At 40.4% G+C, this 14,360-nt stretch overlaps 1 protein-coding gene across 1 annotated transcript; it reads right to left on the reverse strand.

Annotated features, from left to right (window-relative positions):
- Nucleotides 1-1,833: 1,833 nt before the first annotated feature.
- On the reverse strand, nucleotides 1,834-12,610 carry fdps (farnesyl diphosphate synthase (farnesyl pyrophosphate synthetase, dimethylallyltranstransferase, geranyltranstransferase)). The gene is made up of 10 exons (XM_022214534.2): nucleotides 12,443-12,610; nucleotides 11,864-12,016; nucleotides 10,325-10,465; nucleotides 8,913-8,993; nucleotides 8,395-8,517; nucleotides 6,659-6,747; nucleotides 6,510-6,582; nucleotides 4,399-4,476; nucleotides 4,184-4,318; nucleotides 1,834-2,420 (listed from the first exon to the last, which is right to left on the reverse strand). The coding sequence occupies exons 1-10, from the start codon at nucleotides 12,443-12,445 to the stop codon at nucleotides 2,220-2,222; spliced, it is 1,077 nt and encodes a 358-aa protein (XP_022070226.1). The 5' UTR covers nucleotides 12,446-12,610; the 3' UTR covers nucleotides 1,834-2,219.
- Between the last annotated feature and the right edge of the window lie 1,750 nt (nucleotides 12,611-14,360).

Genomic DNA, 14,360 nt, shown 5'->3' on the forward strand with positions numbered 1-14,360 from the left:
ATTCCTGAACACTTAAAGCAGGATTTCTGTTAAACTAAAGCTGACAGTTTGCTCTTCACTTACTTCTTCTTCGAGAGTCCAATTTCCTTTTTTTAATAGATTATCGGAGCTGATTTATGCATTTATTCATCAGGATTAAGGAGAATAAACGACTACTTGGTGCTTATTTACACTCTCCATCAATCTTTTGACTGTTTTCTCTATTATTTTATCTTTATTATTGATTTTAGAGCCTAAAAAAAGCCAAAAACAATCATTATAATTGCCCAGGCTGAGGCTATTCCTCACAATGTCTCATTAATTTACCTTCAAGGGTCTAATTTCCTTTTATCAGATTCATGTATTTATTCATCTGCCGCTGTTTGGGATTATTTTCATTCCTTATTATCTTAATTGTTAAGATTCAAAGGGAAAAAAAGGCTTAAAATTGGTCACTGAATCTAATTAAAAGTCCAAATAAGGTTAAAATCACCATCAGGTCTAATTAAAAGTGACTTTTTTTATTACTTTAACTCTCTGTAGAAGCTTATTTTACTTGAAATGAAGCGTTCAGATGCGATTAAAGCATTAAAAATAATCTTTATACCAGTTTTTAGCCTGTGAAAATGGAACAATAATGGAGAAATGGCTGCAATTTGTAACCACTTAATACAATATTTTATTTAAAACCCTTAAATTAAAGCTGAAAATCTGCTCTTTAGCTAAATCTTAACTAAAGAATCCAGTTTCCTCTCATTTGTGTTAAATAATCCGAGCATTTTCAGGTGTTTATTCATCAGAACTAAGAAAAATCTGCAAAAAAAACTGGTTGTTTTAACAAATTAAATGTCCAAAAGTCGAAATTTACTGTCATATATAGACAGGTCTAATTTAAAAGTTACTTTTTTGTGACTTTATCTCTCTGTAGTAGCAAATTTTATTTCAAATTAAGCATTATTAAAGTACTGAAGCATTAAAAATAATCTTTATGTTCATTTTTAGCCTGTAAAAATAGATTAATAATGGAAAAACAGCTGCAATTTGTAGCCACTTAATGCAATATTTTTGTTCAAACCCTCAAATAAAAGCTGAAAATCTGCTCTTTAGCTAAATCTTAATGAAAGAATCCAGTTTCCTCTCATTTTCATTTAATAATTTGAGCATTTTCAGGTATTTATTCATCAGAACGAAGGAAAATCTGCAAAAAAAACTGTTGTAAATTGGTTGTTTTAACAAATTAAATGTCCAAAAGTCAAAATTTACTGTCATATATAGTAAGGTCTAATTTAAAAGTGACGTTTTTTGTGACTTTATCTCTCTGTAGTAGCAAAGTTTATTTGAAATTAAGCATTATTAAAGTACTGAAGCATTAAAAATAATCTTTATGTTCATTTTCAGCCTGTAAAAATAGATTAATAATGGAAAGACTGCTGTAATTTGTAACCAGTCGATGCCATATTCTTGTTAGAGCCCATAACTTCAAGCTGAAAATCTGCTCTTTAGCTAAATCTTAATGAAAGAATCCAGTTTCCTGTCATTTGTGTAAAACAATCCGAGCGTTTTCATGCATTTATTCATCAGGATTAAGGAAAATAAACTACTAGAGCTGCTGTTTGGGGTTATTTTTGCTCTACATTTGCTAAACCCCTTGAAATAAAGCCGAAAAATCGACACTTCATTCACATATTTATCCACTGTGGAGGCATTAAAAAGGCCGAACTGTTTAAATATTTGCTGTACGCCAAAGAAGAGCATCAAATTTCTGCACAGGAGAGGCAGAAAGCAGCAAGAATCCGGCGGTTGTTATGAAAAGAGCTGCAGCTTCAGTTAACACACGCACAAAAACAACAAAAATACTGTCAATATATTATTTATTTAAAGCAACAACATCCAGGAAAGTACAGACGTTTCTAGCAGCAGTATATAAAAAGATTTGGGATGGACAGAGCTGATGAGCTTCCTGCCTGGATGAATTCACTTGTTACACGCTCGTCTCCGTCAGGAAGCAAAAAACCACATTTATTTCTACAAAATCAGAAGTCTGCCGGGCCTTAAACCTGCTGGATTCCAGACTGGAGACCGTAACGAGCGAACACGGAACAAAACAGGTGGCATCCGCAGCCAAACATCTACAAAAAGTTCTGTCTTCTGGGAGCCTTTTCAGACTCAAATCTGAAAAAAAAAAAAAAAATCCCCGTTTCTAAAGCGAGAGAAGCCAGTCTGTGCATCCACGGAGCCTCTCACTTGTTCCTCTTGTAGATTTTCTTGGCAAAGTTGAGGAAGATGGAGTGAGGGAGGTTCTGGGCGTGGCGGCCGATGAGTTTCTGCAGCCGCTGGTAGCTCTCCTCCTCGTACTTCTGGTAGCGCGTCGGCATCTGCAGCGAGTCGTACAGAGCTTTGACCTTTTCCACGCTGGCCTCGTCTTTACGGCCGTAACAAACCTGCAGAGACCAAGAAATGAATAAAAATTAGTGTTTGAGATTAATCAATTAATTAGTTTTTGAATAGAATGAATGTTTGCATGTAGCAGTACATTTCTAACGTCTTTAAACTGCCTCCCAGTACAGTTTAGCTTTTTTTAAACTAGCTCCCAGAATGGTTCTGTCTCTTCCAACTGGTTCCCAGTTTGTTTCAGGTTCCTTTTACTGGTTTCCAGTATGTTTTAGTCTCCCAGGATGTTTTGTATGTCTTTAACCCTTACAAGGCCATGTTTCTGGAGAAGTACATATATTAAAACATACTAAAACCAACTAATCCATAAAATATCGATCAAGTCTTGCGAGGTCGCATTTTCGTAGACCAGGGGTGTCAAACTCTGTTCCTGGAGGTCCACTATCCTGCATGTTTTAGAAGTTTCCTTCTTCCAACACAGCTGATTCAAATCATCAGGCTCGTTATCAGGCTTCTGCTGAGCTTGATGATGAGCTGATCATTTGAATCAGGTGTGTTAGAAGAAGGAAACATCTAGAACATGCAGGATAGTGGCCCTCCAGGAACTGAGTTTGACACCCCTGTCGTAGACGTTCGCCATATTGAATTTCTTCCGGTACGTAGCACCAATAAGAGCTTCGTAATTGCGGCTTCGTTATAACGGCTCATACGGCTTCATCGTTTGAAATAAGCACATTTGGAGCCAGTGTTTATATCTCACCAAACATACGGGTGTGTGCATATTTTATGTTAATTAGCAATCATAAACAAGTCACACGTGTTGAGCCGTGAATGTTCGGTTTCGGCTGTGTGTACGGGTAAGCGTGAACGAGTACACTCTGTCCAGGTTTTTTAAGAGTTAAACTGGTTCCCAATACGTTTCATCCTCTAAACTGGTCCCCAGTATGTTTCAGCCTCTTGAAACTGGTTCCAAGTATGTTTTTAATGTCTTTAAATTGGCTCCCAGAATGTTTCTAATGTCTTTAAAATGGTTCCCAGTATGTTTAAACCTCTTTAAACTGGACAAAAAATATTTATAGAATTCTGACAATAAAATAATCTGTAATTATGTAGGGCTGCACAGTGGATCAGTGGTTAGCACTGTCACCTTGCAGCAAGAAGATCCCCGGTTCAAATCCCGGCCTGGGATCTTTCTGCATGGAGTTTGCATGTTCTCCCTGTACATGCGTGGGTTTTCTCCGGGTACTCCGGCTTCCTCCCACAGTCCAAAAACATGCTGAGGTTAATTGGTTACTCTAAATTGCCTGTAGGTGTGAATGTGAGTGTGATTGTGTGTCTGTATATGTAGCCCTGTGACAGACTGGTGACCTGTCCAGGGTGTCCCCTGCCTTCACCTGAGTCAGCTGGGATAGACTCCAGCACCCCCCATGACCCTAGTGAGGATAAAGCGGTGTATAGAGAATGGATGGATATAAAATGTAATCTAATTATTTTCTTAATTAATCAATTTGTTTTTGGTTCATAAAAGGTCATAAAATGGTCAAAATAGTACATGAGTGTCTCCAAAAGATGAGAAATATCTTGTTTTGTTCGAATATATTCACTTTACTGCCATAAAGAGGGAAATAAACCAGAAAATATTCACATTTTAGAAGCTGCAATCAGAAAACTTTGGCTTTTTTCCCCTTAAAAAACTAAAGCGATCAAATGACTATGTGGTCTACCATCTATTGTCCTCCTCAGAGTCTTTGGTGTCTCATTTAAATTCCAAACAGTCAGATTGGGCTGTTAAATGGGAAAACCCCTCTCCCACCTCCAGCTGGGCTCTCTGCTGCGGACTCATCACCTCCAGCGCCGTCACCACCAGCCAGCTGCACTTGTTGTCCTGGATGTCGGTTCCGATCTTCCCGGTGACGGCCGGGTCCCCGTAACAGTCCAGGTAGTCGTCCTGCAGCGACGGTTCAACAGCTGCTCAGTGAGGAACGTTAACAGGACAAACAACGACAGAGGAACAGAGAGAGTTCTGACCTGGATCTGGAAGAACTCCCCCATCTCCAGCAGGATGTGTTTGGCGTTACTGTGCTCCTCTTCACTGCTGATTCCTGCCTGCATTAGTGGTGTAATGTTTCCAATTAAATCAACTTTTAAAGACACAGAGAGCATTTTTACAGCTTTGATCTCATCACTGAGGCCGTCGTTTTACCAGTAAGAACTAAAATCTATTGATCGACTCCAGACTGTCAGGATTTCAAGATCCAAGAAATAAAATCACATCATTGTTTCAGTCTCTTTGGGCTGGTTCCCAGTATGTTACATCCTCTTTAAACTGGTTCCCAGTATGTTACATCCTCTTTAAACTGGTTCCCAGTACGTTACATCCTCTTTAAACTGGTTCCCAGTACGTTACATCCTCTTTAAACTGGTTCCCAGTACGTTACATCCTCTTTAAACTGGTTTCCAGTACGTTACATCCTCTTTAAACTGGTTCCCAGTATGCTACAGTCTCTTTAAACTGGTTTCCAGTATGTTACATCCTCTTTAAACTGGTTCCCAGTATGGTACAGCCTTGTTAAACTGGTTCCCAGTATGCTACAGCCTTGTTAAACTGGTTCCCAGTATGCTACAGCCTCTTTAAACTGGTTCCCAGTATGCTACAGCCTCTTTAAACTGGTTCCCAGTATGCTACAGCCTCTTTAAACTGGTTCCCAGTATGCTACAGCCTCTTTAAACTGGCTCCCAGTATGCTACAGCCTCTTTAAACTGGTTCCCAGTATGCTACAGTCTCTTTAAACTGGTTCCCAGTATGCTACAGCCTCTTTAAACTGGCTCCCAGTTTGTTACAGTCTCTTTAAACTGGCTCCCAGTATGCTACAGCCTCTTTAAACTGGTTCCCAGTATGCTACAGCCTCTTTAAACTGGTTCCCAGTATGTTACATCCTCTTTAAACTGGTTCCCAGTATGCTACAGTCTCTTTAAACTGGTTCCCAGTATGTTACATCCTCTTTAAACTGGTTCCCAGTACGTTACATCCTCTTTAAACTGGTTCCCAGTATGTTACATCCTCTTTAAACTGGTTTCCAGTATGTTACATCCTCTTTAAACTGGTTCCCAGTATGTTACAGCCTCTTTAAACTGGTTCCCAGTACGTTACATCCTCTTTAAACTGGTTTCCAGTACGTTACATCCTCTTTAAACTGGTTCCCAGTATGTTACAGCCTCTTTAAACTGGTTCCCAGTACGTTACATCCTCTTTAAACTGGTTTCCAGTATGTTACATCCTCTTTAAACTGGTTCCCAGTACGTTACATCCTCTTTAAACTGGTTTCCAGTATGTTACATCCTCTTTAAACTGGTTCCCAGTATGTTACAGCCTCTTTAAACTGGTTCCCAGTACGTTACATCCTCTTTAAACTGGTTTCCAGTATGTTACATCCTCTTTAAACTGGTTCCCAGTATGTTACATCCTCTTTAAACTGGTTCCCAGTATGTTACATCCTCTTTAAACTGGTTCCCAGTATGTTACAGCCTCTTTAAACTGGTTCCCAGTACGTTACATCCTCTTTAAACTGGTTTCCAGTACGTTACATCCTCTTTAAACTGGTTCCCAGTATGTTACAGCCTCTTTAAACTGGTTTCCAGTATGTTACAGCCTCTTTAAACTGGTTCCCAGTATGGTACAGCTTCTTTAAACTGAACAAAAAATATTAAGATAATCCTGAAAAAAAGATTAATGTCTTATAAATGACAAATAAAATATCAGGAAAAAAATGACGGCAAAATTATTCCTAAAACATTCAAAAGATGTGAATAAAATTTCCAAAAACTGCTAGAAAAGGAGATTTCTGGATCGGATTAAGAGCAAAAAAGCAGATTTTGTGAGAATATTCATTAAAGTTCTATTCTGTAATTTAAATCTACAGACAAACTGGTCAAATAAGCACCTGAACGTGATGATTTTAGGACTTTTCTGGTTTAATCTGCTGCCTTTTGAAGCAGCTTCTATTCAGTAAAGTGTTTCTATGAAGAAAGATTATTTCTATGTTATTAAATAACTGCATTAAAAGCATCAGCTGACGTTCTTCTAACCTTCCCACAAGGACAGATCTGCTCCTTTAATTCACTTAAACCCTTGAACTCACCATGAACATCGCCGCTGCCACCGGGAGGTAGAAGGAGTAGAAGGCCGTCTTGTATTTTACGATGGCTTTGTACCTGAAAGACGAGAAGATCGATAATTATTCTTTATTATGAGTCTCCATTTTAAACTCTCCTGCTCTGCTCTCCTCACCTCTCCATGGTGAATCTGCTGAGGTCGATCCGGCCGGGTGGAGCCGTTATTAAGTCCAGAGTCTGACCCAGTTCTGTCTGGTAGGCCGTCTGAAACACACACAGGTCAAATAAAAACCTGCGCTTCCTCCAGTGTTCGTGTTAAAGCTAAAATACAGAGAATATGGTGCAAAATGTCGCTTTATTTTGTGCATTCTGGTTAATTTTCTGCATCAGATTCAGACGAAAAATCAGGTGAAAATTCAAAATATAATTAAATACAATGCAGTAAGGCTCTTCTGTGTTACTTTTAAACATTTACTCTCCCGTAGATCCAATTAATTAACATACCTGCTGGATTAACACGTATGTTCTGTTTTCTTCAGTGTTTTTTTGTTTGTTTAATTTTAACGTTTAATCAAATCAACTGAATTCACTCACACGGCACATTAAAAAACAAAAACCTGAGTTGACCAAACCGTTGTACACAATTAGGTGGAAAACAAATAAATGCAGACAAACAATAAAAACATACAGCAGATAATATTAAAATGTAAACGTACAGACAATAGAAAACTGGTGAAATATCAAAACTGGCAAAAATAAGACAGAAAAAAAATACTAAGAAACTGGCAAAAATAAGACAGAAAAAAATACTAAAAAACTGGCAAAAATAAGACAGAAAAAATACTAAAAAACTGGCAAAAATAAGACAGAAAAAATACTAAAAACTGGCAAAAATAAGAGAAAAAATACTAAAAAACTGGCAAAAATAAGACAGAAAAAATACTAAAAAAACTGGCAAAAATAAGACAGAAAAAATACGAAAAAACTGGCAAAAATAAGACAGAAAAAAATACTGAAAAACTGGCAAAAGAGGAAAGCAAGTCTAATTTAAAAAAATAAAAATTCAGCCATTAAGAGTTTCCATAAGTCATAGAAAACATGGACACCTTGAGCTATTTCTTGAAAAAAATGTAATAAAGTGGATTTTAATTGCATCGATTCAGTAAGATTTCTGCTCATGTGACAGCTCATCTGCAGCTGGTTTAATTCATCGTTTTATAGGGCTGGACCCGAATATCTGAATATCCGAATATTCGTTCGCTACGGCGGTATCCGGATATCAATTTTGGTATCCGAATATTCGCCCCCCTGGTCGGACGTTACCGGGCGGAAAGAATATTCGGCGTTACTGTCTTCCCTTCGCCGTCGGCTCATCTCGTCCTGTGATCACATAAACATATACACATATGTCTATGTGATCACCCCTCCCCCCACCCAGACGAAAATATTCGGAGCTCGTCTCTTCCCTTTGCCTTCGGCCCACTTCGGCTCATCCCGTCGTGTTCGGCTCATCTCAGCTCCTCCATTCCTGTTTCTTACCTCCACCTGAATGGCCGGGTTGCTGCCGACTCTGACGTCACGCTTCACTTCGTTGTATAAACACAAGACAAGATGCTGAAGACCTCCTCTGTTTGGGAATTCTTCAGTTTAACTGAAGACAAAATGAATTCAAAATTTGGACCCGGGAGACCAGACGAACGGATCCAAATATTCGGGAGTCTCCGCCACAAGCCGCCACCCCCCGTCGGACGTTACGGGGCGGAACGAACATTCGGATATTCGTCTTTAATAGGGCCCGAATATTCGGAGACCAGAAACCGCTATTGGGGCCAGCCCTACATTTTTAAGAACATGACAAAACTTTGTGTTAATGTTAATGATGGAAAATAAAGCACAGAAGTTTAATGTCACCTCATTAAACAGCTCCAGCAGGTGGACGTAGTAGGGCTGATCCCTGCAGTGTCGGCGCAGGAGTCTGTAGATGGTGGATTCCAGGAGAAAAGCGTCGTTGATGGCGTCCAGACCGATCCCATCCTGAAAGAACAAACAGGAAGGATTTAGTGGGAAACAACTGTAGCAGTCATCATTTTTAATCCTTGGTTAGTTCATGTTTACGGCTCAGAAATGTCTTCAGTGCAGCATTAGAATGACAGAAATCACAAAAAAGAAAAATGTTTAATGCATTTGATTAATAATTTGGAGGGGGAAAAAAGAGGACAAAGACAAAACATCAATATGTACATATTCTAAGTGAGTGAGTGAGGAAAAAGTAAAGGCCCATGTAGCAGAGAACATGCAGCGCAAAGTCGAGCGACATCTTCACAGTAAACCGCTAACTAGACACTGCTAGAAAATAAAGAATCACCCTGTTATTTTCCCTCTAAGAAAAGCCTGACCAGACATTTTTCCAGACCAGCATCAGGCCTCACCATCTTGTACCAGCAGGGCCGTCCTCTCCGAGTCAGTGATGCGTCCATGATGTCATCGGCTACCAGGAAAAACGCCTGAATCTGCAAGAGACAGACACACGGCGGAAACACTTTAATCAGAGATCATGACACCGTTAAAAACTGTCAGCGTGAGTCTGTGCTGTGAGGTGAAGTGTGACAGAAACTTAGCGTTTTCCTGCCGACACTGGGTGGGTTAATATTCTGCATATTTCATACAATGACTGCGTGTTCTTTATCAGCAGGAGCCTGACACTTTGGAGGACTTATGTTGCGTCTACAAATATTTCTGCTGAGGCCTTGAAGTGTCTCGCTAGTGGCGAAACAACAAGAGCCTGACTCCTAAATTATTCATATCCCTGCCAAAGTTTGATTTATAGTGATTTTTTATGTGAACAACAGGTTTCTTCCAGCTGGAAATGATAGAAACAAGAGACAAAAGACGGTAAAATATTGTGTCACAGATGGTAATGGTGAACTTTAACTATTTAGAAGCCTTTTTACTGAAAATGAATGTCCAAAATATTGCTTACTCCTTGAAATTGCTGCCAGTTTTTGAGAAAATGCAGCTTTTATCTCATTCCAAATGATCCTGGCAATTCCTACCGTGTTTTAGAACGTTCTAATCCACTATAAACTTCCACAGTCAGTTCCAAGTCATCACCATGGAACCAAAGATCCTCCAGTTGCACATTGTTGCTGCTCACAAGATGTTTAAAGGCCATAAAGTCATATCAGAGTGTTTTCAAGGTCCAGTGTCCACAGTTTGAAGCTTGATGAAAAAGTCCAAGGAGCTCCACACTGAAACATGTCAAAGAGCTGCTAGGAAGACAGATGTGAGCCCTGCACTGGAAGAATGGTAGAGGACAAGAAGAATCTAAGGATCAGCACCAAGAGCATCCTGATGAATGTGAGCACTTCTGGTAGCAACATGTCCATCAGACACTCCAGCAGACCAACAACAAGGCTGGTCTCCATGGATCAGACCAAGGAGGACTCCACTTCTCCAAGACACACTAAAGCTCAGCTGGACCTGCAGCACTTCTCTACTCACTTACTGCTCAATTACAAGTCATGTCTGAAGGAAATGGCATCATGAGAAAAGAGGAAACATTGAGATTGTGGAGGAGAACATCAGGCAGTCTGCAGAAAAACTGCTCCTTGAGGAGCATTGGAGCTTCCAACAAGACAATGATGTGAAACATGGAGTTCACAAGCCTTCCAAGAGCTGGAGAAGGACACATGGAGGAACTAAATCCCAGTGGAGACTTACAGAAAAACTGTTAGACACTAGAACTACTGCTGGACTGATGGAAAACCTGTTGACAATCCATAGTAATCTGAATAATTTGGGGTCTTAACTGTCACTTTGACGTGTGTGAACAAATCCTCACCAGCTCAGTGCACCAGCCAATCACCAGAGCCCTCTGTACTACGTCCTGGGTGAGTTCAGCCGGTGGAAGAAGCTCTCGCAATGAGCCAATCACAGACAGCCCTCTGTTCCTCTTGCCTCCAGGTGCATTGTACACCAAAACCTGAAAGATATTGAAATATTGGCAGGTTTGCGTGTTTGTGTGGCTCAGAACAACAACAGGGAACCATGACAGAGACTCCTATAGCGCTTAATGACCTCCAGATAGTGTTCTTATTTAATTAATTCCAAAAGTCTGAAGGGATGCTGTACAGGCCGATTCATGTTTTCTGCAAACAGGAGAGTAGACCAATTTTAGAAGCGGAGTGTGGATGTAGGTCTGTTTAAACTACAAATACAGAGCAGGCTGACAAAGCACAGGATTTCAGAAGAATTTAGAGCGATAAAGGGCAGATTAAAGCACCTCCAAAGTTCTACAATGACCAGAATGCATTGCAGTGGGAATACTAGAAAAGCACTCTGAGAGCGCATACCTCCGCCATGCCGTTTGTCTGTCTGTCCGTGTGTGTGTGTGTGTGTGTGTGTGTGTGTGTGTGTCTGTGTGTCTGTGTGTCTGTGTGTCTGTTTGTCTGTTAACAGCATAACTCAAAAAGTCATGGACGGATTTTCACCAAATTTTTACAGGATGTCCGGAAGAGCAAGAGTAAGAATCGATTAGATTTTGGAGGTGATCTGAATCACCGTCTGGATCCATCTCTCAATTGTCCTTCGACCTTCAAAAAATTCCTGGATCCAGACGGTGATTCGGATCACCTCCAAAATCTAATCGATTCTTACTCCTGCTCTTCCGGACATCCTGTAAAAATCCGTCCATGACTTTTTGAGTTATGCTGTTAACAGACAAACACACACACACACACACACAGACGGACAGACAGACAGACAAACTCCGGTGATTACATAACCTCCTGGCGGAGGTAATAATGTGGACACTAAAGATGACCTCAAACATTTGTGCAGCAACAGCAAATGAGAACGGAGACAAACATTTATACACAATTCTTTTATCTTTTATTATGTGCTACTGTCTGCCAGATCCCCCTGTTCCCTTGGGTTGTCACACTTTTGCTATTTACAATTGCTTACCCTTTTGTTCTGCTGTCTAACCCTCAGTCACTGATAAGCAACCATACACAAATTAACCACTATTCATCTTGGTCGAGACTTTAGTAAAAGAACAATCCCCTCGTTAAAGGTATGGTAAAGATGTCAAAAAAATGGAACAAACGCTGGCCTGACATTGACAAACCGTGGACAGTGGAACGGTCTCTCAACCCTAATGTGATTAAAACAATACAAGGAAGGAGCATGATGAGAAAGAACAGGATCAGGAGACTCTTGGCAGATTCAATCCTACACCACTGGGAGAGAATAAGAACAAGGTGTGTTGCAAGTAGGTGTTTTGAGGCAAAGATCGGGGATTTTTAGGGGGGAAGCGTGACAAAATGTGCATGCAACACTGAGAAAGACACCTTTTGCTGTTACAGAAAACCTACCGTACCTGTCTGAGTCTGCTCAGGGCATCAGCCAGCACCGGGTCGGTCAGGTCTCTCTCCGTGAGCTCCGACAGCAGCTCCTCGAACTGGGCTTCAAACAGCTGCGGGTCCGACAGCAGCGGCTTCTTGCTGAGCGTCCCGTTGCAGACTCGGTCCCCCTGCAGGGACAAGGAGGAGGAGGAGCACAGCAGAACCGAGGGGTGAGTTAACCCGAGCGGGGACGCGGTCAGCCGCACGGTCCGGACCGTTTTATGGCCCAGACTCAGGAGGCGTCTCGTCCCCATGGTCCAAGCTGCGGCTCAAACCTGCTGCTCTCTATCGGCAGCTACTTATAAACACCACGCAGTCGTGCTAACTTGTTCCGGTTGAACCAAAGCAGCAAAATATTTACATCCATGGAGTCATCTGAGCTCAATGCAGATTAGAGAGAATTACCGTTGCTAGCTAAAACACTTCCCCTGTCACGAAAAGAAGCGTTAGCTGACGTTAGCTTACATTGTTATCCTGCTTCCACTCAGTTAGCTAAACTAGCTATAGCAAAATTAATCAAAATTTACTCTGTTCACACACAAACCTCTACATACCATAATGACGCTGTCTTCTTTTCCCAAACTGTTCAGTGAAATACAGAATAACTGCCGCTCTTCTGATTTTTCGTCTTGTTCTCAAACTGAAGTCTGTGAACGTCTCCTTAACCAGGATATACAGGTTGTAGTTCGCTGCCCCGCTGCCGCCTGTTTTAATACACAGCAACTGAACTGAAAGTCCCGACATCCCTTGCGGAGCGGTTGCGTGTGGGCGTGGATTTAGAGCGGCTCCATTTGACATTGAGCATCTTCACTGGCTGCTCCCATCGAACCAGGATGGGCTTTCACGCACGCTGACCAATAGGATTCGAGCAAAGGCGGGGCTTCGGTGGAGTGGCGAGATACAACAGTGGAATGAATGGACGCCACTGTAAAGCTGATAATTGTGGATGTTAGTGAGTAGAAAAGATTAAAACAGCGGAGGTGGAGCCAAGCGGTAGTCTTGCGTAACCAAGTTTGATTTTCTAGGGTCTTAACCTTCGTTAAAAATCTAAATTAGTCGGGTAATTTGTCAGAGTGTGCAAAATTATAGGGTTCCAACCTTAATATTTGAATTGGTCAAGTAGATTTACATAATTATTAATATTGCAGAGTCTTAGCCATAATATTTAAACTTCTTTCACATTGTCTGTGTTTTTTTAGGGCTGGGAATGATATAAAAATGAGGAATGTGACACTATAGTGACAAAACAGGTTGTGTGGACAAAACGCATTGCCATTTTCAAATATAAATACATTTTGGACTCATTAGCTGCTTAATTTTTCACTTCCTGTTGGAATATTACAGTGTTTTTGCATTTTAGCAAACTAGCAAAACTCAAGAAAGTCATCTATATATCTATAAATTCCCTACATTCAATGTGAAATACAATTAAATCTACAAATGTGCAATAAACAACTGTCACTGACCGATGAACCTCCATGCAGATTTATTCCTAAACTTTATTTGTGCATATTTTCTGGAGGATAGGGCAGCTATGTTTATACACCACTATCAACTATGGGTAAGTCTCTGAGGAATTTCTGCAGATATGTGTACTCACAGAAAGGAAAGTTGCATCACAGCCCTCATGTAGCTGATAATTTGATGGTGGAATGGCCAGAAACCTTGAAAAAATGTGCCTCAAAGTCTGAGTGTGGAGATTAGGATAGTGTCCAAGTAGTTCTGACCAACCTGAAAGTGTTCAACATTCCTATTATTGTCATTGAAAAGGGTACAAACAGCATAAAAATGCATCTATTTCTATATGTAAATAAAGAATCTGTGTGTATGATTTAGATTTACCTGTGGACTGAGTTTATGAAGCTCTTGTACAGACTCTTAAAGACTTGGAGGAATGAAACCTACTTTGAAGTTTTCTGGAAACAAATTTGACAAATTACTTCACAAAATTGCCAAAAATCTCTTTAAATTTGTCCAAAATAAGTCACACCTTCCAAAAAGTACAACTTTTTTCTTGTCAGTCAGTAGAATTTTCTCCCAAACGTCTCGGGGATCATTCAGATGTTTGTTTGCCAAAGTAAAATGAGCCTTTATGTTCTTTTTGGTCAGCAGCGATTGCAGCCTTGGAACTAGGAATTAGACTATTTCCTAGGTAGGAAAATCGTGTTCATTTTTGACTGTTTGGTCAATATTTGTGCCACTGAAACAGGAAATGCTCTTTCAAGATGCACTTTACATGGAATTTGTTGCACAAAGTTCTTATTGTTGAGTCATAAACACTGACCTTAACTGAAGTGAGGGAGGCCTGCAGTTCTCTAGATGTTGTCCTGGGTTCCTCTGTGACCTCCTGGATGAGTCATCTTTGTGCACTTGGGGTAATTTTGGTAGTGAAGGTTCACTGTTGTTCCATTGTTTCTCCATTTGTGGATAATGGCTCTTACTGTGGTTCTCTGGCGTTCTAAAGCTTCAGAC

The sequence above is a fragment of the Acanthochromis polyacanthus genome, chromosome 12 (genome assembly GCF_021347895.1).
Source record: "Acanthochromis polyacanthus isolate Apoly-LR-REF ecotype Palm Island chromosome 12, KAUST_Apoly_ChrSc, whole genome shotgun sequence".
Taxonomy (NCBI): Eukaryota; Metazoa; Chordata; class Actinopteri; family Pomacentridae; genus Acanthochromis; species Acanthochromis polyacanthus.

Excerpts from the sequence above, each read along its gene's own strand:
- fdps (XM_022214534.2), bottom strand. Across the intron at positions 8,994-10,324 it reads TTGGCTGGTGCACTGAGCTG|ATTCAGGCGTTTTTCCTGGT; the intron begins GTGAGGATTTGT and ends TGTCTCTTGCAG. Across the intron at positions 4,319-4,398 it reads GGGAGTTCTTCCAGATCCAG|GACGACTACCTGGACTGTTA; the intron begins GTCAGAACTCTC and ends CCGTCGCTGCAG.